This window comes from Pithys albifrons, chromosome 11 (genome assembly GCF_047495875.1).
Source record: "Pithys albifrons albifrons isolate INPA30051 chromosome 11, PitAlb_v1, whole genome shotgun sequence".
NCBI classification, from domain to species: Eukaryota; Metazoa; Chordata; class Aves; order Passeriformes; family Thamnophilidae; genus Pithys; species Pithys albifrons.
Window position 1 is genome coordinate 11915092 of NC_092468.1, and position 25516 is coordinate 11940607.

At 38.7% G+C, this 25516-nt stretch overlaps 1 protein-coding gene across 1 annotated transcript in view; it reads right to left on the reverse strand.

The window, feature by feature from the left end:
- Positions 1-25516, reverse strand: part of SLC9A9 (solute carrier family 9 member A9) — a 164962-nt gene that overhangs the window by 16465 nt on the left and 122981 nt on the right. The window contains 2 exon segments of the mRNA XM_071566866.1: positions 19987-20066; positions 25098-25146. Of these exon segments, the coding sequence (XP_071422967.1) occupies positions 19987-20066; positions 25098-25146 (129 nt within the window).

The following is a 25516-nucleotide window of genomic DNA, read 5'->3' on the forward strand; positions in this document are numbered from 1 at the left end:
TACTTTCAGAATTATATTCAAAATTGAATGCATTACATTGTAACTCATCATCTGTAATGTTTTACTGTTTTTTCACTTTTCTTTGTATCTAAACCTGCAAATACTTGAAAAATAACTATTACATTTGACCTTTGTGATTACTAAGCCTGAAATTTGATTTTCATGTTTTTCATTTAGGCTTTTCTACATCAACTGAACATTAAGATTGATTTAGGTGTGTGGGTGACATGGCAAATTTCTTCTATGTTTTGAATATGTGTTGGCTTTGTGGATTAGCTATAATTTTTTTAGCTTTTAGAAACAAAAGAACTGATATCACTGCTTGATATCTGTCCAAAGAACATCAGGAAACATTTAAGTTTCTGCTTTTGAATCTAAACATACTTTCAGTTGTAACCTGAAACATGTTTGCTAATCTCCTGCTTTGCTGAATGCACACTCTTCATGGAGGCAAAAAATTCTTAGTATTGTTTGACAGTTACTACAGTACAAGTAAACACAAAGATCTATTTTATTTTTCATCCTAGCTTGGATTTACTACCAGGCATCAAATATAATAGTAGGGACTTAATAGCTTGTGCATTAGGCAGTATAAATTTTTTATCTAGTATTATGTATTTGTCATATAATTCAATGGTATGAGACACTTTCTGGCTCTCCTAAGAGGAACACTCAAATATTTCTACTCAGTACAGAAATTAAATTAGTATGGTAGTTTTACATCTTAATAAAAAGTGCTTAAAATGGAAAATGATTGCTTGATACTTAATGTGCAATGATACTGCTTATCAGTCCTCAAGCTCATGAGATGTCTTTTCTACCTATCAAACTAACAGAAACTATTTCTTCTGTATATGGCAGATATTCCTGCAGGCACAGACACACCATCACAGTGGGGTGTGATGGCGCAAGGTGCTTAAGAAACTTATAAGAAAAACAAGCTTGTCTGCAAGAAAGTCTTCTTGATCTGGTTGTTAAATGTTACTAGATCAGCATTGGGGATGGCAGCATCACAGAACATGCTGAGCTGGAAGGGACCCACAGGTGTCATTGAAGTCCAACTCCTGGCCCTGCACACCAAGACTCACACCCTGTGCCTGAGAGTGTCATCCAAACACTTGAACTCTGTCAGGCTTGGGTACTGTGACCACTGCCCTGGGAGCCTGTTCAGTGCCCAACCACCCTCTAGGGAAAGAACCTATTCTAACATCCAACCTAAACCTCCCCTGACACAACTTAAGCCATTCTCTCAGGTCCTGTCACTGGTGATCACAGAGGAGAGATCAGTGCCTGCCCCTCTTCTTCCTCTCATGAGGAAGTTGGGAAGTGCAGTGAGGTCTCCCCTCAGTCTCCTCCAGGCTGAAAAAGCCAAGTGCCCTCAGCTGCTCCTCATATGGCTATTCATGGCTGCTTGTTTTAAACGGGCAGACAGATTGAGGTTCTTCACAGAAATATACTAAATAAAAGGGCAGATGAGGAAGATATCACTCTGAGATTCTCATAATATTTGATGAAATTCAGAGTCCCACCAGAAACTTCAAGATAAGGGAGTTAAATCTAGCCTATGATAAAGATACCTGACAGTCACAAATGTATATCAGCCTACTGATAAATGTATAGCTTTTGAGACAAGATTCAAAGATGGAAAAATAGAGAGAATTTAATAAATATAAGGCTGTGCCAAACTTTTTAGAATTTCTTCTAAGTCTAGGGATGCTGATTAAGAACTAGGACTTGGATCTGTTCAGTTAATCTGTGAAGACTCTGTGGCATTTTGATATGTGCTGTCAGAGAGAGCAGCATTTTGCATAAGCTTCACTTTGGTAAAAAAGTTCTCAGCTAGTAAAGGCAAAATGTAGTTATACTTTTATTTACCTGAAGAGTGAAGGAAGGTGGATTTTACTCCCTTTCTTACATCTATGATACTTTAAACTTTCCTCCAGATTAGATTACTGCAAAGGAAAATAGTATGCCCTGATAAGAGCTGAAGTGACAGAAACGCACAGCACCTCAAGGAACCATATGTGCTTCTCTGGGTTTTCCAGGACTAGCCAAGGTTGGCACTCCAGCTGCAGAAACCAGTGAATTATTCCCTCAGAAAACATACACATCGTTTTTTCTCCCTTACAGGGAAAGAAGGGTGGGAGGAAAAATGTATAATAATTCAAGGAAGGGAGAAAAGTCTAACATGAAGTTATGTTAATGATGAATGAAATAATTGTTGATTTTTGGGAAACAATATACTTTTAGTTATTGTAAGGTGTTTCTTTGCAGAATATTAAAATGTATTTTGTGTTTGTGGTGAACAAGCAAATAAGAATATGGATCTTTTAATGTTGGCATGTGTGTGCATTTTGGAAAGGACAGATGCTATTAGAATTTTTTCCCCAGTAGGAAGTACTCTGAAGCCATCAGGCTGCCACATCTAAGTAGGTCAAGGAAGACATCTTCCAAAATTTGTACTTTTTAGCTGCAAACAGGAAAGTACTCCTCATTTTCATATCCAAAAGACCATATTAAACCTGACCTTGAGCTTATGTACAGTTTTACTTGACCTTTATCTAGAATCCCTTCAGCTAGAAAATTGCCTTTTGTTGTCACTAAAAATACACTTCACTGTCAACATGAGTCAGTATGCAAAGGGAAGAGCTCTCAATCCAGGACAGAGGTGCAGTGGAATCCTGACTTTACTGATGTCAGTGGAAATGTTTCCACCTATTTTGATAGCACTAACATTTTCTTCCACCCATTTTATTGTGTCAATTACTTTCCTAAAATTTTTTCCCTTCTGTTTTTTCCCCCTGGATTACAAAAAAAAAGGCATTCTTTCAGTGGAGAAGCATACGTGTGTGTGTATACGTAGAAGCATTCAGTCCTGCCTTTATGCAGCGGCAGTTACAATTGTGCAACTCTGGCATTTTCATCACTCTCATCTTTCTGAAAAAGCAGAATTCTCAAACGTGCTTCTTGTTCTGCTATTTTCTCTAAATATCAACCTCCTTTTTTGTGGGAAGAACACTGACCCTGCCTGCAGACAGCATCCTGAGAGTATAAGAAATGCTCACTGGCCGCTTTCATGGCTTACTTCTTTCATGACACCAAATCTGATGTGAAAGTTTTGGTAAGAGCTGGAACAGTAGCAAATTAGGGATGTATGGAGTTACTATTTCCTTTCTTTCCCCCATTTTAAAACATTTTAGTTTTTCTCTCTAGACTACCATATCACAAACATTTTTGGTATCTCTTGGTAAGTGCCTTTTTATCTACAACTGTGAAAAAAATGTCATAAAAAGTGTGAATCATCTTTGAAAGAAAAGTTACAGGCACAATTTGTTGCTGCATCTGTAGAAATGGATATCTGGGTCAACAACTGGTACCTCAAGGGCTCTGTGTTGAGGTTTATTCTGCTGCAAAAAGGGAACAGTAGTATTTATATCACAGGTGATTTTGAAAGAATAAATATTGTGAGGTGATTTGAGACCTGTGCTGACAGACTTTATTGGTACCTGCATTACAGGCCTTTGGTTTGAAAACTGGGCTGAAAAAGATCCAAATTTTTATGTATTAAGAGATTTAAAAGCTTCCCTTGACTTCAGTGGTGCAGATCACAGCCTGAACAACTTTTGTCAGGTTACACAGCAAAACCTTTGAGAACTTGGCACACAAGTTGAAGGTCCTTTAACTTGCAAACCTGTCTTATGTTTAAATGAATGTTTAGCAGGTTTCCCTAAGGTGGTTCTGAAAAGTTCAGGGGATTTTTGATTTAGCATTCTTGAATATTTTGTGAAATTTGACTGCTAAAGTTAGAGCCATTTTTAAAGGTTAAAAAAATAGTAGTTGTACAGTATTCTTGGGTTTTATGTCCAAGTAGTATTAACAAATTAAGACACGTAGCAGTAGCATGAAAACAAACTTGTGTACTGTTTTGACATGTGCAGCTCATGGAAGGATTGCTAATTGGTGAAAATGCCAATCATTACAGAAAGTGATTCATTCTCAGGAGTGGATGATATCTACTGGTGCCACATGGCATAGAGTCAGTGCTGTGGGAACTGTTCACAACCAAAATTTAAAGTATTTGGGAGAGTTTTTAGACTTCAAAATAGGACTCCTACAGAAAGAAAAAGCACAGAAAAGGGAGAATTGCTTTTTAAGGTAAACATGAGAGTAAAGAAAACAAGTAATTGCTGAAAGAAAAAATGTATCCACATTTTAAATCTTGTTAAAAATGAAAAAGATGTGCCTCTTGCCCACTCCAGGCTCACACAGTGGTGCTTGAGAACAAACATGGACAGCTACCATGGGAGTGATGTGGTCTGAGCATGTTAAGTGCTCAGTTGTTCCATGACAGCTGGACGGGGTGGGGTTTACTAAAGCTCTGCTCTGGGGAGTAGAGGTGGTGCTGCCCCTGGGGACACACAGCCCCAGGGCACAGCTGCTGGGCTTTGTGGCTGCATTTGCTGTGCTGAGAGAGTGGAAAAGGGACTGGGTGAACAGGACCTCTATTCTTCCCCAAGTGGTCTCTGTGCCCTCAGAAGTGAATGACCTTGCTCTGCATCTTATTAAAAAAAATCACGTAGTCTTTTGCCCCTTCTTGCCTCCCAGGGCTGGGACATACCTCCCCTCAGAATCTGAAGAGCTGTCAGCTCTGTGAGCCAGGATGTTGTTCTGTTTATTTGCCAAAGTTCATTCTTTTGATTTGTCCCTTATCCTCTGGATGCAGTGATATGCTCAGTGCTGCTGTCAGAGGGGCAGCTGCAGGTTGCCCAGGCTGCTCTGCTGCTGTTGCACCAGCTCACTGTGGCAGTGCGGCAGCACGGGCAGCACAGCCCAGCGTGGAGCAGCTGGCAGAGAATTGGCTCAGTTGGCACTGCTGGGAGCAAACAGGCAAGAGTTGTCACAGTCATTAGATCTAGCGAGTTACAGAACATGCTCTCATGTGTCAGGAGTAAAGAGCAACTGAAGTTTCAATAACAGGATATTATCAAATGATTGTGAAAATCATAAAATAAGCTTCCATTCACACAAGGTTTGCAATTTGCCTTCTCCAATAGCTGTTAGTCACAGCCTGTTGCTGCTACAGCTCACAATTTGCTGGGCAGTGGCCATGCTGGTGGCACATTGAACTGAAGAATGAGAAACCTCAAGAGGCTTGTACTTGAATTGTGAAGAGCACCTTTTAAAAGACTCTAAACAAAATATAAGCTATTAAATGTGTTGCAGCAATGAAGTGCTGAGTTGTAAATGGAGGGCAACTCATTGCTTTTGTCAGGGTGGGAGGAAGGACAAGGTTTTCAGCTTCTTCAGAGTTTCACAAATTACTAAGAGACAATTTTGTTAATAGAGCAGTGGCAGAACTTGCTGTATTAAAACAGCCATAGCAGAGAATTGCCTGCCCTGGAGATTTCTCCAGGTACTAGAGAAAATACCACAGCAGGTTTTTCTGAATCACAAGTTTGCTGGCTTGTAATTTACAGACTGAAGAAGGAGAGCTACATTGAAATATGTGATCCTGTGTTTCTCTCCTTACAGATCAATTCAAAACTCTGCGATTTGTCCTTGTGGGGAAGAGGTGGGATAAGTATACTGGTGGTAGACTCTGCATGTACTTATGGCAGTTGCTTTCTACAGTAAAGGGAGAAGTTTTGAATGGCTCAGTTTGGATTTTTATTGTATTTTATATGGTGTAAATAATATTTATGAAAAAAGGTGTTCTTAGTTTTCACATACATCTAATTCATGTCATTTAACATATAGGAAATTTAAAAAAATGTGTACTGTGTGTAGGTATGATAAAATCTGCATGTATTTCTTAAAACCAGTCATGAGGCATCTTGAAAGTCTGAAAATGCCAGCTAATACTGAGAAAATGGATGAGTCAAACAAAGACAAGACTTTATGGAGATAATACCTGTTGGTTTATGAAGATCTTTTAAAATACAGATTGTAGGTCATTAAAATATTGTTTCTTCTATGCAGGTGGTTTTATTAAATAATGGTTGACATGCAGTAGTTTAGATCAATCCAAAAAACCCCCTGTAGAATGATCAAAAGGATGGGATATTACAGAATTTTTTTTTTAAAGAATTTGTATCTGGCCTTACTGCCCCAGTGAAACAACTGGAAGGAGTCACCAAGGAAGATTCTGCCCTTGGTTACAGCAGTGCTGATGCAGAGTACATGAATCCATCTGTGCTGGGTTTTGCACTTAGAGCAAGAGGGAAGTTATGTCAGGAGTCATATCAATTCCATTCATTCCAAAGGGCTTATTTTGGATTTACGTTTTTGTTGGGTCGTTTGTTGTTTTATTGACATTAATACAAGGTGGCAGTGAATGTGTGTGCTATTTTTGCATGTAGTTCATCTATATATTTTCATCTATGCTATTTTTACAACAATTTGTGTAACTGTAGTTAAGAAAAAAACCAAAAACCAAAATGGGCAGGATAAACACAGAACAAAAAAGTCACCTCTGTGCTCAGATAACATGCCTTTTTCAAATGTAATTAATGTATGGTCTAAGGGGACTAGCTGAAATTCTCTGCAGGATCATTATAGCCTCTGACTTTCCAAGCTCTTCATCATTTACTTTGAAATTTGTTTCTAGAAGGCTTTTCTGTCTCCTCTTTTGCTTCCATTTCCCTGAAATGTGTGCTCCACCAGCAGGTATTAAGACACAGGGTACAGACACAGGAATCCAATAATCTCCTGACTGTGACAGATCGTTGCTCTTGAGAATTAGTCTTGAGCATTGTTTGATAGTTACAGTTTTGCACACAGTAGCTCTAAAAGATGTTCATTGCTGAGGAGCTTACACCCACCTCTGTAAGGAACTAGAATTCAAATTAATGATAATGAGAATTGTTCATACATCAGAAGGAGAAAAGAATGCAAGAAAAGTCATTTGTCTCCTGAAGCAGCCTGTCTCCTTGACTCTGTCAGGAGAAGGAACGCACAACTTAGGAAATCAGTCATCTCTCGTTAATTCCAGCTGAAATGGCTCAAAAAGGTTTCTTCCAAGTGTTTTGACAGAAAGTATAGAGAAAGATAAGAGACCTATTCCTCTGCTACTTCAGTTGGAACTAACACAGGGAGGCTTTTAAAAAGAATATAGTGAGGGGTGCTCTAGAGTCAAAATGGGAGCTTATACAATAATATTCAAGTTAGATGAAACCTTCTATAGCTGAAAATTTAGGAGAAAAAAAAAGAAAAGCAGGAAAACCTTGCTGAAAAACAGAAGCCTCTTAATAAATCAAAAACATCTAACAAGTAGAAATCAGGACTGAGTCCTTTGTCTGGTGTCCAGAAGAAAAAGGGCTCACAAAGGCTGATGCTGAGAAGTGTGTTACAACAGGAAGCCGGGAAGGGCCCAGTACACACCAAATGCAAAGCAAATAAGCTTTTTAACTCAATCTGTTAAAATTAAGTAGAAACATGATTACTCCCTCCCCCCACAATCAGATGAAACATTAGCTTGTTAACGTTAATTCCCGTTCTGCTATTGTGATAAACTGAGTCACAGCTGTTTACTTTGCAGCTGATCAACTGCTCTACAGAGTCAGAATTTCCTTTTTATTTACCTCGGAAAATTTGAGTAGAAAGTGTGTCTGTAGTGGCAAGCACACAGCCTTTCTCCCCAGCTGTGTAGAGGGAGCTTTTGGAGGTTTCCAGACCTTGCTGAAGCTTCTGCTGCAGGAGCTCCCCTCCCCACCCAAGGGACCAGCACACCTTTCAGCGAAAGGGGTACGGGCGCTGGTCCCCTATGTATCTTATGAGAAACTCTTGAGAAAGCATTTGTGATGGATTTGCCTTGAGCTTCCAACCCAATCTGATCCATGGCTATTTGCTTACAGCTCCCCAGCTGTATTTCACTGCAGAACTCCCTGACCTGTTCCTGACATGTGCATTGAGGAAACAGTAGGTCTGGCTTGGCACTGTTTGTGTGTACAGTGTAGCTTTCAGTGTGCAATCACCTTGCCCATGGAGGCAAAGCAAGCATAAACCTGCTTGCCAGGGAAGACAGAACTCTTTTGCTCATTTGCGTTGGCCAGACCTGCCACTGTGTGCATGAAATCAAACCCAAACTGTTTTTTAATGTCTTGTGTCAGGTTTGATCTCCTCAGTTGTGTAGGGATGTTACTGTAAACCCCTCTGTGTGAGGCGAGGGCTGTTGCGTGCTCAGAACTGCTCTGTGCCCAGGCTCAGTGCAGTAGCAGGAAAATACTGTGTCATTATTGAAATAGGTAACAGATTATTGTTCTGTGCTGTACAAATGGTGGATATGTAGATAGAGGAAGTCGAGAAAGCAAGCCAAGACATAATATTCATTTTGCAGTTACATCATGATGGATGCATCCCTGTATTTATGCTTAAAAAATAGGATCTGGCTCTTCTATGTGCAAAAGTAAAACTATCACTGTAAATACATGGCTGTCTTCTTAAATCTGTAGCAACAAAGCCTACAGCAAAAACATAGAGAAGTAGGTGTATTTATTGCTATGTAAGAAGTTAAAACAAAAATGTAATTTTCAGCTGTCTTTTATGTTCTTGGAAATATTGGTGAAGATGTATAGTCTAATAAAATGAGCACAGTTGGCATTTTATGCTGTTAAGAATAAACCACAAATCACCTGCGTTATTAACCACTAATCTCCTTAGGACCCTAATCACATCCCTGTGTATGCTAAGAAGCAACCTGGGCTGGGAAGAGTTCTCAAAGTGGTGTAGATGCCTCATTAACACTATAATTTGGAGAGGATTGTGAAGATATTTTATTTCTGCCTTATTTCCTAGATTGACATGGTAAGTTAGTTGTCCTTGTACCAACCCTAACTCTTTGAGACAGTGGTGAATTCAACCAAAAAAATTCTCAGCTGCCAGGTGAGTTACTGGCCCTTTTTTTACATAATAGCCCAAGTGTTAAAGCACTGATCTGGGACGTGAAAGATCAGGATTTTTGCTTCCTCTTGGCCCAAGAGGGTTTGGACCAACAGTTTCTATTTCCTAAAAAATTATCCTAGCAGGCAAGATACAGACCAAGCCTGTGTTGTGGCCAAGCTTTCTCTTTTGAATCCTACTGCTGAGAATGCACTGCTGTGTAAGTGAGAATGAAAGTGGGGGAAATGACAGCTGAAAAATCTTATATTCAATAGGGACTGCATATGTATGTATACATATATATTTTTTAACATAGTTTTTTCTTATATTTTAACATTTAAGATATTGAATTGAATATCAAACCTATTTAAACATAAAAATGTAATTTTTATATTGTCTCCATAAATTTGTGTAGCATCTTGTGGAATAATCAGATCCAGACTTGCTTTATCTGCATTTTCATGAATCATTAAGAAATAGCAGCTTTTTCTGCATCACACAAAAAGTAAGTCTCCAGTTTGGCTAGGAGGTCCAAGCCCTAAAGACCAGTCACAGTCTATTCCCTCCAGTTCCCACTGATACTTGCCCTGATATAAAAAGTCAGTAGCAATTTAACTATGTAATAGCAGACTGTAAATGTGTGCTTTTTATATTTGAGTTTTAATTACATGTGAATGAACCTGCTATGCAGTCATTTGTGCAGCAAATGTAGTCATCTTTTATGCAGTTGAAACTTTTGGATGCCTGGAGTACATGAAAAGCACTTTATAGATACTTGCATTATTGCATATTTCATTATAATGTAATTCTATATTAGATACTCTATTTATGCAGAATCCAAAAATAGTTCATGCTGTGTAGCAATGCAAATTTCAGTGAATAATCCACAAAGAATTTCAAAGCCTTAACCATTTTTGACATGCATTATTCTGTGTCTTTAATGAGGACTCAACCTTTGAATAAATCATACTGGTCTTTTTATGAGTAAAAACCGTTTCTGTGCTTCTCCATTGCAAAAGAGTCTATCGCTTATTACCTTAATGATATTGGAAATATTAGGGCTTATTGTTACAGTTCAAAATTCCTCAAATTTGTTTTTGGTCTTCTGTCAGCCGTTAAGTGGAAATCAGGTTTCTGAATTCTAAGGCTGTGCTCTCTTCCCACCTGAGGGCTGAGCACTGGAGAATGAGAAAGCATCAGCTTTCATGGCCAGAGCTGTGTAGGACAGTGCAGGAGATGAGGAAAAATACCTTTTCCCCATACTTCCTTCACAAGGAATCCAATTTAAATCAATTTAGAATGGAAGGCATTTCCTTTCTTGCTAGTTTGGGGAAACAGCAGGTGTGAGTAGGGATGCTTTGTTTTATCTGAGTACCTGAGACTGAAGACACTGAAGCCAAGGATGTGTCCAAGGTGTGCAGGCTGTGTGCATTGACAGCTCTCTTGCACTGGTGACAATCAAGACTGATGTGCTTAAGTTAGTGATGTTACCTTGGTGGAACAATCACTGAGTTGAGACCATGGGCACATATAACAAAATGAAACACGGAGAGAACCACTTCATGAACTAATTAAGAGATGTTGCTTTCTATTCTTTAAAAATAGGTAATACCAAGCAGAAGTTTGCCTAATAAGGATAAAATGAATAGCAATTTACTGAATCAGTTCAGAAAATCACCAGGTTGCTTTTGGCACATTGAATAAAACACTCCCTATAAATTTCTAATGAATAGAGAGTAAAACACTTCAAGTCCATCAGCACTGGTTAGGAACATAAAATTTGAGTGAGATTTTACTGTTCACAGCACAACTATGTTTAGTACATATTTAAATGGAAGAACAAAATAAAAAAATCTGTAAAAACAATCCGCATAAATAAGACCTCCTTTGCAATACTTGTAAAATAAGTATTTAAGAGATTAAAACTTTTTTCTTTGGGGATAATAGCATAAATTAAAAAAATTCACAAAATTAATCAGATCAAAATACTTATTCCATTCCTTCATGTAATTAAATATGCATTTCAATAAGCTTGTATTATAGTGTAAGGTGAAATGCAGCCTTTGTCTTGGGACTTTTTCGTCCTCTGACAATTGTTAAAGTGAGCTCATAAGATGTGATGATTGCTGCAATACCTCATGCAAACTTGTAGTGAGCCCTACATCAGGGTATTGGTTCCTCTGATCTATCCTCCCCACCATTCCCCAGCATCCCCTTGAGGAAAGGGTTGACTTAAGAGCTGGCACTGACATTGGTTCATGTGCAGCCTATTTGGATGCACGGTGATGCCCATGCTCTGGTGAATCAGGCGTCTGTTTCAATGGCAGAAAATAGAAAATGGGTCTTGAGTTTCTGTGCTGCCAAGAATTGCATTATTTTGAATTGCTGATTGCCAGAGTGTTCTTAAATTGGAGGCATTTTTTTTTCTCTCCTACTTGCTCATTTGCCTCAGCCTTATTGGTGATGCTGTATCAGAGTGCTGAAGTAGTTTAACTAAACTTGAAACGATCATAGCCAATACAAACTAAGGATACCAACAGTGCTCACTCCAGAGCAACCACCTAAAATGGAAAGGATTCCAGTCATACAGGCTAAGCTTCCACACAAGACCTGCATGGAAGGCCTCACCCACACCTGCTTGAAGGCACTGGAAAACTCTTGGGGATGGTCCTGTGCGAGGCTCAGAGCTGGACTCGATGATCCCTGTAAGTCCCTTACTACTCAGTGTGTTCTGTGATTCTGTGGTCTCATTATGTTGTTTTTTTTTTTTAAGGTGTTTGCTTCCAGATCTTAGCCTTTCATAAAAAAGCTCAATTCAACAATATTTTCTGATGGAAAAATCATTTATATGCTCTTTGCCATTCCTGGTGTTAACATTAATCATACTGAATTCTTTTAGTCTCATGGCTTTTACCGGAATACCACAGTAATTTAACATTTATAACAGACCCTTACTAGGAAGTATTACCAATTTCTTGCCTAGGTGATGTTATAATTAGCAATATCTTGCTGTGACAATTGCTGCTGCAAAAGAAGTGCCATTTATAGGTGCTATTACATATGCAGCACATGCTGCATGCACGTCCAAGTGTTCCAATATATGCTAAGTGACTGGAAAGGCAACAGTGGAAGATGCACATGCATAAGAACATTTTAAAACACTTTAGATGTAATGGAAAATAACTTTCTGCACATACAAGCCTGTAAAGAAAATAATAAGAGACTTGAAAGAAGTTTTAAGTTATGCTTGATTAAATCTGTGCTACAAGGTTCCGGAACTCTTATATCATACTTAGGTCTCCAGGGTGCTGTTAAGTATTGTCAGCCAACAAACTATAATTTCATGCTTGGGTGGACTAATACAAGCCTTTTGCTTCTTTGTACAGCCAGCCTACAGTATGCTGTAATGATAAAGTGAGAAGGGGAGGGGAAAATAAACTGAAATAAAATATTGTCACACAGAATGATAATACTTATCAGTAAAATCAGATACTAGGATGGTTTCAGATATAATTTGTTCAGGCCAATAAACTGAGAGTCCATTTACCTCACTAGGCTTTAGATCAACTCCCTCAAGTTCTGTGTTTTGGTTTGACAGGTACTGTAACAGGCAGCTGTGCAGGTAGATGTAAGTTGCAGAACTGGAGAGTAGGTTTTTTGTTCACTTGTATTTTTTTTTTAATGTAGCAAATTTTTTTCTAGTTGTGTCCTTTGTCCGTGCTGGAATTTTGGAATATTAGTTAACAGCTATCAGTACAGCACTTCTGTATAAATTATGCCTATAGGAGGAATCCTCTGTGATGGATTCTGTCTTGGTAACAAACATGCTGAATGTCTTACGTGAAGTGTAAATCTTGATGCTGCGTAGTTACAAAACGCTACAGCTGTATGTGGTGGCTTCACACAGTGGGGAATAACCTTGAGAGACAAAACTCAGAAGATGGACCATGCGCTGGGTTCTCTCAATGGGGCCTTGGATGTGTGAAGCGCTGTTGGTGGGGCTGAAGCCCCCACTGGTCTGCTGAACAGCTTCAGAAATGGGCCCTTGTGAATCCGGGGGGATGGCTCAGGTATTTGGTCTCTCAGGGGAACTGCAAAGGTTCCTCAGCTCAGGGGCACTGACTGCTCACCCACGGGCAGGGCTGAAGCACTTTGGGGGGCTTTGCAGAAAAAGGGGCTTCTTTAATGCCAGCCACTAAAACAGACTGAAGGGTATTAGTCACAGCCAGTCAAAAATTTCCAGACATGTTATCTCTGCATCTAAAGTGTGAATTTGTTGAAACGAAAGTCACTTTCAGCAGTATTTAGATAGTCTCTTTACCTGTATCCGGCCCCCTTGCCCTCTCCTTTCTTAGCTGTGGTAAAACCATGTGGAAGACACAATACCAGGCTCTGTCCAGAGCCCTGCCAAAGCCATATTTCTTAGGGCCTTAGAGGCTCCAGTTCTCTACATTTGTGTCAACTTTCTGACCTACTTTGTGGGCTGCCACAATCCTATGTAGTTTATGAGCCTCAGAAACATTTCAGAATTATATTAAAAATCCTTATTTTCCTTTTAAATTTTGGAGTTGTTTTATACTAGAAAGACTAAGGTGATGTTTGTAGTTTCTATCTGTTGCAGATTTTAATAATTTTAATATATTACCTGAAAGAGAGTGATACAGTTGCATAAAGATCCATGCATTTATATTGGGACAACCAGAGTCTGTGTATTCAGCTGAGGTCCTTTTTATCAGAAACTGAGAGAAGCCCTTGAACAGGATATACCAAAGGTATAATATGTCATATATGCCAGGATGTTAAATAAAAAAGCTGATAGTTCTGCCCTGAGTTGCCCACACTAAGCTCTAGGCCAGGTTCTGCCTTAGATGCTGTGCAAAAGTCTTATAAAACTCCATGGCCATTTGCTGCAAAGTCCAGAGCAGCAGACCCAGCACATCTGATGGATGACAAAAAGGGCTCAAGAGCAGTTCACAGAAAGCACTTCCCTGCTCCTCACACTGCCACAGTAATGACATGCTCTCCTTCTCCACTTGTCACATGCCCTCATTGTTGAACCATTATTTTGAAACTGATTTTTTTTTGGAAATCCCATGAAGTTTCTCCCATGTGACCCTTTATTTCTTCCTTTAAAGGCAAAAGCACTGTATACTGCTATGAAGGTTTTAGAGAAATAAAGACATTTAATATAATGGCTTTTCTTTTTTTAATGTAAATAGTCCTTTTTGCAGTGTACTGAATCTTAGTGTCAGGATGAAAGATCTAAACAGTAAAAACTATTTCCTTTTGATTCGATTTTGTAGAAGCAAAATTCCTGAAGCTTCCTTCCTTCAGGATTACAGTGGGGAAAAGGTGGGTTTAAAAACTTATATATTATGATAAATATATCCAGAAATGATCACGAATAATTATATGAATCTCCATGCAATGTAAAGGTGTAAAGGATCACGTGTCAAATATTGTAAAATAATCAGAGATTTTTCATTTAACACTTGTATTTAACTTTGCATTTGTACTTGTGTTTAAGTCATGTTTGGTAATTTTTCATTTTAAAAAAGATGCCTGGATAAAAATGACGTTTTCATAGTACTGACATGAGAAAAACTTTGCAAATGGCAATGATTTTAGTTGCATATTCAGTGTGGAATTATCTGAGAACTATTTATCCAGGTTTCTTTCTGTGAATGGAAGATAAACTGAGGTCACTTATTATTCTGGTTTATGATTAGCCATGTTTATTTATTAGGTTAATTTGCAGAGTTTCAACAATCCTGTGTCCTTGGGAAGGGTCACGAAATAGCACCAAATCAGCTATACTGATTATCTGTGCTGTAAAAACAATGACTTTTCCTAGGTCATGTACTTGAAAACTTGTCATTGGAAGGAGCAAGTTCAAGCCATTGTTGCTAATGATCAAATACCTTCTGGGGACGTGCCCTGTACTGCTTGAGTTTGCAGAGTTTGAGAAAGGCTTATGATCCAGTCACTGCTTTTGTCGTGTTCATGTTATGATAACCACTATAATTCATTTACTGAGATTTGTCTTTCCTCTCAGCTTTTATTATGATCTGCTTTTAACACCTGCGAAACTGATTCTTGGGCTCTGTTGGCATATCTGTGCTATGATGACTACCTGTCCTGCCAGGCAGTTCTGCATTAGTGCTTGCCTGGTACCTGAATTGGCTTGTGTTGTATTATCTGATGCTTCTTTGATTTATGGTTAGACTGAAGTCTCCCAGAGAAAAGATGATTTTTTTCTGCTTGAAAATTGTCTAGCAAAACAAGCTTCTGGTCCAAACCCAGGACACTGTGTGCTATTTTGCTGTTTTCACTGAGATGATAGAAGAATAACAAGTCAGAATATTAGTAATTAAGAAACTTCTAATTATCCAGCAGGTAAAAGAAAACAATGTGCACATGCATGTCTAAAGTCTCTTTGTCGTCTTTTCCTTCCAAAGATGACTGTCTCTGATATGAGAGTGACAAGTCAGCCCAGAAGGAAAATTTAGCTGAAGACCAGAAAGTGCTGAGTTTTTCTTTGACTGTCAGTTCACCCTAGAATGCACTTTTGCTTTTAGCAGCTTTTCCATTTTCTCACAGGCACAGAATAGTACTTATCTTGCTCCATAGGCAGCCATTATGTCTGTTTTATCCACATATAAAGCACATGAGAAATAAAATGATAGGTGCCCTGATAAGGAGGATAAACTTTTGAAGTCTACAAATAATGCAATTCCTTTTGGCTGATTGATTTCAGGTGAGTGCAAAGGACATAAATAGCCTTTCTCAAAAAAAAAAAAAGTGAAAGGCATGTATCTGAATGATGGATAACTGCAGTTCAAGTAGCAACACTTGCAGAAGTTGCTTTGTGGAGAATTGTCTCACTCTGCCCCAGACCGCCTGTTTCTAGTCAGCCTAACTGAGCTTTAGTTCCTCAGATTGCAAAGAAGTCTGTAAAGCAAGAGAAAGCTCTCCTCCTCCTGCACTGCTGGGCATGTGTGTGTGAGACATCAGAAGGCAAAGCTCCATGCACATTAGCCAGCTGAGGTGCTCTTTGTAGCTTGGGGCAGTATCAGGGATGCACTGGGCCTGGCATTGCAATACTGGTAACACCCTTACCAGCTGCTGGCAGCAACCAGCCTGCCTCCTCTGCCCCTCACATATGGCAGAGAAAGGCAGTGCTGGTGCTCTGGCCATGCTGTTTAGTCTTGGAAGGCCACCTCACATGCAATGTCACCCTCACCCCATTGCCAGAAAAAAGAGATCAGGCTTGGCTGCAGGTGGGTCCAAGACCTGTGTCTTGCAATTCAATGCCCAGGAAGTATTCAAAGGAACTTACTGTGCGTTTCAAGTCTTTGTCCCTCTTCCTCCCCTTCTTGCTTTCTTCTGTTGTAATCTTCATGTGTTTTCCTGTTATGCAGGAACTATTTGTTTCTCAATACAAGTTTCAGTGTGTACTATTAACACCATTATGTAGGCTTCTCCTTATTGACATGGTGAACATTTATGGATAGAAATATCTTGGTGCATACATTATACTTTCCTTTTCTAATCTTCAGTTTCAAGTATTTTTTCACTTTTGTGTTTTAGTGCAACAATCCCAAACCCTTCCTTCTCCTCTCATTATACAGCATGAGAAGCTGGGAGAACAGTGTAGTCATCTTCCTGACTGATGCTGCAGAACTGCCAGCAAGAGCAAAACTTATATGAATTCTGAGGGAGAAAGAGGGCTCAGTGGACAAAGAGACTTGTATGAGATCAAGTTAAGCTGGAAATGATTGCAGGAGTGTAGTCTTTGATCAGCTGGTAGAACAGGTGAAGATAGTTTGTAAGACATTCTTATTACATGAATTTTCCTTAATTTTTAGCAGTGGATTGTAAGTTGGAATACAATCCTGTGTAGAGGAGGAATTCTAACTCTCGTCAGGTACACGATGTCTTAGGATTGGGCAGGCAGAACCAAGTGATATTTGCAAGATGAGGCAAATAGAGAGATTTGGCACTGACTGGAGTTAAAAGCAAATTGCTGCTAGCTGGGAGCACAGTTATAATGTTGTGGGACCCTCTGGAACAGGACAACTTTACTCACCATTTGCCTGAGCTCTGCTTATATACACAGAGGTTCTTGCCCTTGCAGGATGAAATTTCCACCTATTTATTCATTTGATAACTAAAATTGCCTACATCTGCCTTGAGAAAATAAAACAGTATGAAGATGTATATAGTGCTGGATTATAAATCTTGTTGGTTTTTTTTTTCCTGATAAACTCTTAAAATACCTTTGATTATTCCCTTGTTTTCCTGCTGGCCTTAGGTAGGATATTACAGCTTCAAATGGTGTAATGCACTGTAAGCTGTTAAGAAAGACAATGAAATAGATTCACTGGGATTTGCCCACTGTCAGATACAAGTATTTTATTTTGCCTTTTCCTTGTTTAAATTATTGAGATGAAAATCCAAGAGGACAACTCTCAATGCTTAAATGATCTGTTCTTCATTTTTATTATTACAATATTAGCATTTCTTAGCCTAGATCTTAGAGAATAATATGTTTTTCCTAGATGTCAGTACCTGATTTAAAGACACTTGCTTAGAGAAACAACCTTCATGGAACCCATCTGGCTCTGGATCATGCTCCTGCTGTTTTTTTGAGAATAAAAATGATTGCGGGGTTTTTTGTAGTTCTACCCTAGCATGGCATGTTGCCATTGCCTGAGACCACTGAACTAATTGGAGATCATTCACAAGCACAGCAATGAGCAGCACAACTTTTTGATTTCCTTGGTGATATTTACTCCCTCTTGTGAAATAAGTAGGTACAAGAAATGTTATTGCGAGAAGAGTGGGTAGATTTGTGTTAATGCTTAAGAGCAAATGTCAGACTATAGAAATGTCAGTCCTGTATGCTTTCAATGTATGTAACCAGAGAGGTTATTGGTTTGCTGTATCGCTGCTTTGAAAACTTTGTCATAATCCTCTCTGCAATCTTGCATTGGGCACAAATACTGTGCTACATGACAATTTCTTCTAAATTTAGTGGTACAGCTTTGTAACATTAGGCAGGGAAAGGCAGAAGAAAGTTTGGGTGGATAATTTCTCTCCCTCTGAAAAGAATGTCTTTCAGAAACAGTCATGCTAAAGAAATGCTTAGAGCTGTGAGTCACAGCATTAGTGGGTTGAACCATCATTCCATGCAGGAACTTGGGCATGCACTTTCAGGATTAGTAAAAGGTAGAAGTATTATTTGTTACAAAATTATATTTTAGGATAATGGCACAGCTATAATCTCTGAACATCTGAATTCTAAAGAGATTATGATTTAAGTGGAGGAGAGATTGACATGAATAAATTTGTTCTTTTAAAGAATATAATTTTTCAAAATCACTTAAAATATTTACTTGAAATGCAAAAGACATGGAAAACAGACTTTCTAGAATAAATTATCAGACTTCTATTCAATATCTCTACCACACAGTTAATCTTTGAGAAGTGGTGCTTCTGATGCCTTCTACAGACTTCATTTTACATGTACTGTTGTCTGACTTTTTCAAATTGATTTCTTTTCCTCTTGTGCCTCTGCCCCTTGTTTTCTAGCTCTACCCTTGTTCTCTTTCATGTCTGTTTTTTAAACTCATGCTTTTGTCCTGTTCCTGCTTTCCACATTTTTTCTTTCTCTGATTTCTCTCTTTTTTTTTTCATTCAGAGGAAATTTTTTTCTGGCCCTGTTCTTTTGTTTTTTCTGACTTATGGTTTCTAGGAAATACAACAACCACAGGCTATTCCTTCTGAAAAAGGGGTGGTTAAAGCCAGTCATGCTGTTGTACTCAGCATTAACATTTAAACATATTTTCTCTCATCATACAACATTCACCTACTATTTCTATGTATTCTCAAAGAGTTATCCTAGGGAAACATTTTAATGCTAAGTGCTTTTTGGCCTTTAAAACTGCTTGGGTACATGAATTAGGGCAATATATTAATTTTTAACCAAAATTATGTTGTTTCTATCAGAAGTATCTTTGAAGGATAGCTTCACTTGAACTCTCGAAGGAAGCTGTATTCTCAGAGTATATTTTATCAGCTGAAATATTTCATCCTAGTTTGCTGGAGCTGGTATCAGAAAAATATATATACAGCCTGAACATTAATCTCTGCTCAACAGTGCAGAGTGATGGACCAATAGATGTGCTATTGGATAATGGAGACAGTACTGGTAGGGCTTTCCCTGTTCAGCTCCTGAGCCAGGATGAGTGGAAAGTATTAGGCAGCTGCTCATCTATTCCCTGTATATCTCTGTTGAAGGCTTAGGGCATGATTGTTACTGAGATCTCACTGACAGGTGTGCAAAGTCTTTGTAGAGTCACTTTAAAATGACAATAAATTAGAATGGTAGCTGTTACCATTTTGGCACAGGCATTAGTGTCAGACTGTATGTTCTGCCTTGGCTTAGGGAAGATATTCATTTATCACTTAAAATATTTTCTTGAAAAGCAAAAGACATGGAAACCAGACTTTCTGGAATAAAGCATCACACACCCATATTCAAGATCTCTACCGTACGTGCCTCAGTAGGAATGTGAATAAAAGCACAAAGGCTCAGGGATGCAGGGAATAGGAAGTAGGAAGTCCTGGGAGCCTTTCACAATGGGTGCCTCTTTCTCTGTAAGAGCTGTGGGTAAACCAGTGCTGTTTTATTTGCCCCTTTGTACCCTCTGCTCTGTGAGTATGTGGGCAGGCAGCAGCCATTTGGGTGCTTCCATCTCCAACCATCTGGTTCCCCAAACTCAGAATCTACACCCTACCTAAATAATAATTGGATTAGCTTTATCCAGGAATTTAAAAATGTTGATTTATTTAACCTATTGTAGGCCAGAGCTTCTTACCTTGTTCCTGCTCCTGTAGCTTCAGTCAGGAATGTACCACCAGCAGCCTGCCCAGCTTCTCTAGACCTTCCACTCCTTTGGACTTTCACATTTTCTTCTCCTTTCTATCCCACCAAAATAGATTATGCTTTTGCTTTTAGAAGTATAATCTTTTTGATACTTACATATTTTGAAGGTGACAGATGTAATGCAGCTGTTGTCCATGGCTTATAACAGAAAAGGATACTTATGGTCAAAGCCATACCACATTCGGAACAGCCACGCGCTCTCGGCTTTGGTTGTATTTTTATCTAAGTTAGATGCACTCTGCAAAATGAATGAAGTGAAAAGCATTTTTATAAAATAAATAAAACATAGAACTCCAATATTAAAAATGCATGTCAAACTAAATTACAATTAACTGTACTTTTTTTTTAATTTAAAAAGCTTTGTTGGTGCACAAATGTCATCTCTGTGAATCAGTTCAGGAGCAAATTGGCTCATATAGCACATTTTTTATTGCTGCACTCACTTTTATTAATGATTCAAATTTTATTAAGCAGCTGAGAAGCACTATATTCTGAGATCAATAAAATGATATTTTGATTTAATGGCTGTTGTGGGATTACTTCAGTTTGCTCCTACAAGATCAGATGCTATTTGTGTATGTCTAACAAAACATCCTTCCCAAAGGGATCGAGATATTCTAATCATTATGAAACTCCTTTCTATACTTCTTTCCTAGGGGAGAGGGACATGACTTGAATCAACAAGATACCAAAGGCCGCTTGCCATTCTGCAAGCTCATTCTGGGGCATGCTGCACAGCAGAGAAGTGGACTGTCCTTTTACTCAGGGTCATAACTGGGAATAACAAATTAGGAACAGTTATCTGTACACAGACAGGCAGTTTGGTCATACTCTGGGTATCACAGCAGTACGAAGAAGTTTTAGTGGCAAGAAAGGAAGAACTAGTGCCAGGATGGAATTAGGAATGCGATTGCCAGTTTTCTAAGGATACTCAATTAATGTCTTGTTTGTGGTTTGTGGCAAGTTAGGTTATTTTTAATGGAAATATTTTCCCTTATAAAATTTAAAACCAATTTATCTGTTAATTTTCACATTTTAATCTATTAATATATTAAGGCAATTTCTTATTAAATGCTAACATATACATGATTTTGCTGCTGATGGGAATATCAAGGGTCTGATCCTCAAAAATGCAACGTCTAGTTCCAAGGCAACCTGTACCTGGGAACTTTGGAACAAGGGGAACATTGATTCCACTGACTTTTGAATAAGGTTAGACGGAATCTGTGCTGTAGCTGATATGATTTTTGTAATGTGGTCACAGTGAATTTACAAATGTGCCAAAAAGGTCCAATATAATTCTTGGAATCTGTTTCCTTGTTAACTGAATTGAGTATTTTAGCAACTCTCCCTAGTAACTGGGGAGGCTGGAGGGGGAAAAAAGGGGGTGTTCATCCCTAACCGAGCAGCACAACACTCTTCTAAGCTCTTAATTCTAATAGTGCATTTTGGCAAGATAGATAAAAATTGTGGAAAGAGTTGAAACAGATAAGCAGGAAGTGTGATGGCAGGTAAGGTCTGTGTTAGATCAGAACAACAAAAACACTGAATTAAAAAGAGTGAAGGATTAGGGTGCACAGGGGTAGAGATGAGAAAGGGAAGGACAGGCATGGAAATAAACATCCAGGAATTGGCTATTTGTGTGTGATGCAGAGGAGGGCTTGTTAAAAGCACAGGAAGCTCTGTAAATGGCCTGTGTGTCCTTGGTTTGAATACTAAAGCTTTCAGAAGCCATAGTGTTGTTGGTTAATTCCTCTTCCCAAACTCACTGTATATCCAGCCTCCTCCTGAGGGAACAAGCTTCCTCAGAAGTGTCATGAATTGTTCCTGCTTGAAAGCAGTGGAAAAAGAAACCTATACAAGAGTATAATTCCCCAAGGGTTTTCTGGTCCTGACCTGGACCTCCCTTTATTTCTAGTTTGACATGTGTTGCACCTTCCTCCTTTTGTCTATGAAATCTGTGTTGTGTTACTAGCTTTTGCAGGAACAGAAATCTGGGTGGTTGTCTGTGGTGCAGCTCCTGCATAAACAGAACAGTCCAGGAAGGGCAGGAGATGTTGGTGTGAGTGCTTTTGGGCTGTAGATCCTATGATCTTAAAAAGTAACTTTTCACTTTCCATACCGTTCAGAGAGGTAAAAGTAAGTGAGACAGTTCTCCACCTCTTCTGCACAACAATTTTCTCTCTGGAAAGTGAGAATGCCAATGTTTCTCATATCTTCCATATGGGAATTTCCCATATGGAGATTATTCTCATTAGTCACTTGCAATAATTCACCACCCAGCTGGCAGATGAAGCTGATGAGAAAAGTATCTCTAAATTTATTATACTTATGGAGATACAGGGATGGTTAAATCAACTATGAATGTTAGTTTAACAGAGATGATATTGATAGATGTGTTGCAGGCTGTTTGGTTTTCTCATGAGATCAATAGTGCATCTACAACATTTTTACCGAAGTGCTTGTGGAAAATATATTCTTACACTGTCTTGAGATTAACACAGCAGAATTTGCGATACAGAAGCCATACGAATAAAATGTGCTATTGACTGACTTTGCTTATGGGAAGTTAGTTAAAAAGCCCACTGCCATAAAAGCTTTTGCCTTTTTAAAATAGATCAACTTTAAGTCTGCTTAGGGCCTGTGTCCTGCATTGTGCTTTTCAGAGTTACCTTTTGGAGTTTGAATCTATGTGATATACAGCAAACTGCGTTTGTTTTTTATATATTATTTTCTATACAAAAATATGTATTATTTGTAATATGCATTACATAATTTCTTTCAAAACTAAGTTATGACAGTCCATCAGTAAATAAGTGGGTATAAATATGAGGCTATTATTTCTTCTGTTTAGGCTTATGGTGGGATAATTATTTGAGGATAAACAAATTTAAGGAAAGACAGGAGAAATGACACAAAGAAACAGAGGTATGCTTTTGATGGATGAGATCATGGTTAACTATACATTAAAAGGCTCTACACCTCTGCTAGGGAAGGAGTCCTGGGCTTCACGTCTTACAATTTGAACAGGAATCTGCTGCCAGCTGGCTGCCAAAATTATTGGTTCAGGCAACCCAGAACAGAGCATAACCAGAAGTCCAGAAACAACTGTGTGTGTGAAATTCTTGAGTAAATCAATCAAATGATTGTGGGAGGTAAGGCAAGGAAAGAAGGAATGTAAAGATGAAGAGGTAGAGGAGGAAAAAAGTTATGCAGTCACATAGCTGGTATTGCACCTGATGTAGTACCCATGAGGTGGAGGGTGTTTAAGGCTTATTCTACCCCTAAAAAAAACATAGGTCTGGTTTAAAGATATGGATTGAGAGGTTCCCACAGCAAGGTGCCCTGAGTCCTGGTAGTAGAGGCTAAATTCAAATCTCAGTAGCAGACACCCTGGCTTTCCCATCCTGGCTGGGCAGGGAGGAACCTAAAGGCTTATTTCCCCTTATTTTTTGCTCCCTTTTAAGCATCTTATTCTTGAAGATATTTAGTTCTTATTTCTGGTACAAGCTCCCCCAAAGGCTCAATTAACAAGTGAGAGCTGGCAGTGGTTTAAGGTTCATCTGGGCGAGAGCTTTAACTGGCAGTGGGAGTTATTGGCACTCGATACATTATTTGTCCAGGGATATATGCAGGGAAATCAATTGCTTTCACTGTGAAGACACAGTAACATAGGAACAAAATGATAAGCAAGGAAAGGTAAACTACATTAAAACATCATGTTAGAAATAAAGGGAAAGAAAAAAGACGAAAAAAGGGGAAGAAGAGGAATTAGAGAGAATGAAAAGAAATAACCTGACTTAAATTGCATAACTATGATAGGTACTGAGTTAAACCAGAGAGTGCTACATGGCATGCAGCAAAGGTCTGAATTATTAAAAGATGAGATGTAAAATACAAAAAATTGAAACAAATGAAAATAGAATACCATGGAGGGTGGGGGGAACACTAATCAGAGCAGCAAAACTATTTTCCAAAGTATAATTTGCTACTATAAGGAATGCTTCATTGGATATGATAGGGCATGAAAGGTGTTATATTTATTTACACCTTCTGTGTTGTTTTGCTGAGTTTTGTCAGCAGAGATAGGTTTTAATTCACAGGACAGAGCTGGGACACCAGATGTGTTATTGTTATGAATAAACATTACAATTTTCATTTTTAATAAAAGAATGAGAGAAATCAGATGCCTATCGGCTTCTGAAGAGATTAGGTTTTCACAAAACACACATTCAGTCAATTTTATGCTGTATTCTGCCTTCTCTTATCTTTGGTAATTCATGAATGCTGTAGAGTAGAAAATTTCTGAAATTATGTATCTCTAAACACCATTCAAGAATACACTATGGTTCTGTGTCCTGCCCCTGTTCGGAATTTGGACAGAGGCATTGCAGGAATTAATACCAAGATGCTTAGGAATTGAATTTAGTCATGAGTCTCCTCAGACTCAGAATAAATCAGTATCTTGGCATGGAAGGTTATTGCAGCCTTTTTAAGAGTGACTGGGTTGTAAAACTAAGGATGTGGTCACTATAAATAATATTGGTTTTCTTGCTTTTCAGAGAAACAGTAAGATACTTGGGCATCTGGATTCCATTCCATTTCAGTGGAAGTTGAGACTTGCCCTACATGCCTTCAGATATGTGCAAATGTGTCAGTGTTAGGAATACTCAGTACATATGTTAAAATTTTGCCTAATGATATCCCTAATGTATTTTCAAGTGAATCAAGTGCCTTATTCATATCTCCCCCAATTTATTTTCTACATTTATATCATCATTGGGTTCCAGTTGCGCAGTCTGAGAGTGTGTATGGGAGTTGTTACCCAAACCACAACATGGCATTTGGCACTTGGTTGCTGTTTGCTTTGGTAACCTGTCACCTGTGGTGTGGCTTCTCCCCAGTGGTTCTGCTGCTCCCCTTGCCATGCTGAGGCCCTCATTATGTTTCTGTGCACTGGCTCTGCAGATCACTCCTGCTGCTGCAGGCACTGCTGCATTGGAAACAGTGCCACACGTGTATGACGGAAAAGGGAAGAAGACACATGAACAGCTGCAGCTTGTTCAAGAGCCTCCCTTAAAGGTTTCAAGTTCACAGCATACTTAGGCTTCCAGTGAAAACTAACTGAAAAGTATTTTCAGAAACCTGACCTACTAGAATTGAACATTACACATTCTCCTTTTTAATTCTAGGGAACTAAATGTGATCTGCCAACAACCGAACACTTTTCTTTTTAAAATTAGCATGAATGCCTAATAGCCTGACATACCTGGCTCGCAGCATCGGCTTTCAGATCTTCTTCTGGGTCTGTGCCAACTCTGTAAAAAACACAAAAACCAACAAAACACCAAACCTGAAGACAGATGGTAATGATCTGATGTAGGTTAGAGAGCTTTGAGGGTAGAAGTGCTTCTCTTGTGTCACTCATTTCCTACTAGGTGAGAAGTGGGGAGAAGAGCTGGCAAAACATTAAGATCACTTTTTTTAATCAAGGAAGTTCTTGAGTTTTTAGGAAACTTGAGATTCTTTTTAACTGCCACTCCTAACACCTGAGATTAGATCTTTACCTTGGCTCTGATCCATATCTGGGGAGAGAGACAATCAAGCTGTTAACCTGTGCTAGGAAACCCTTAGTTGCTGGCAGAAGAGCAGTGCTGAGGAAGTCGAGTTAGAGAGAAATGTGAAGAA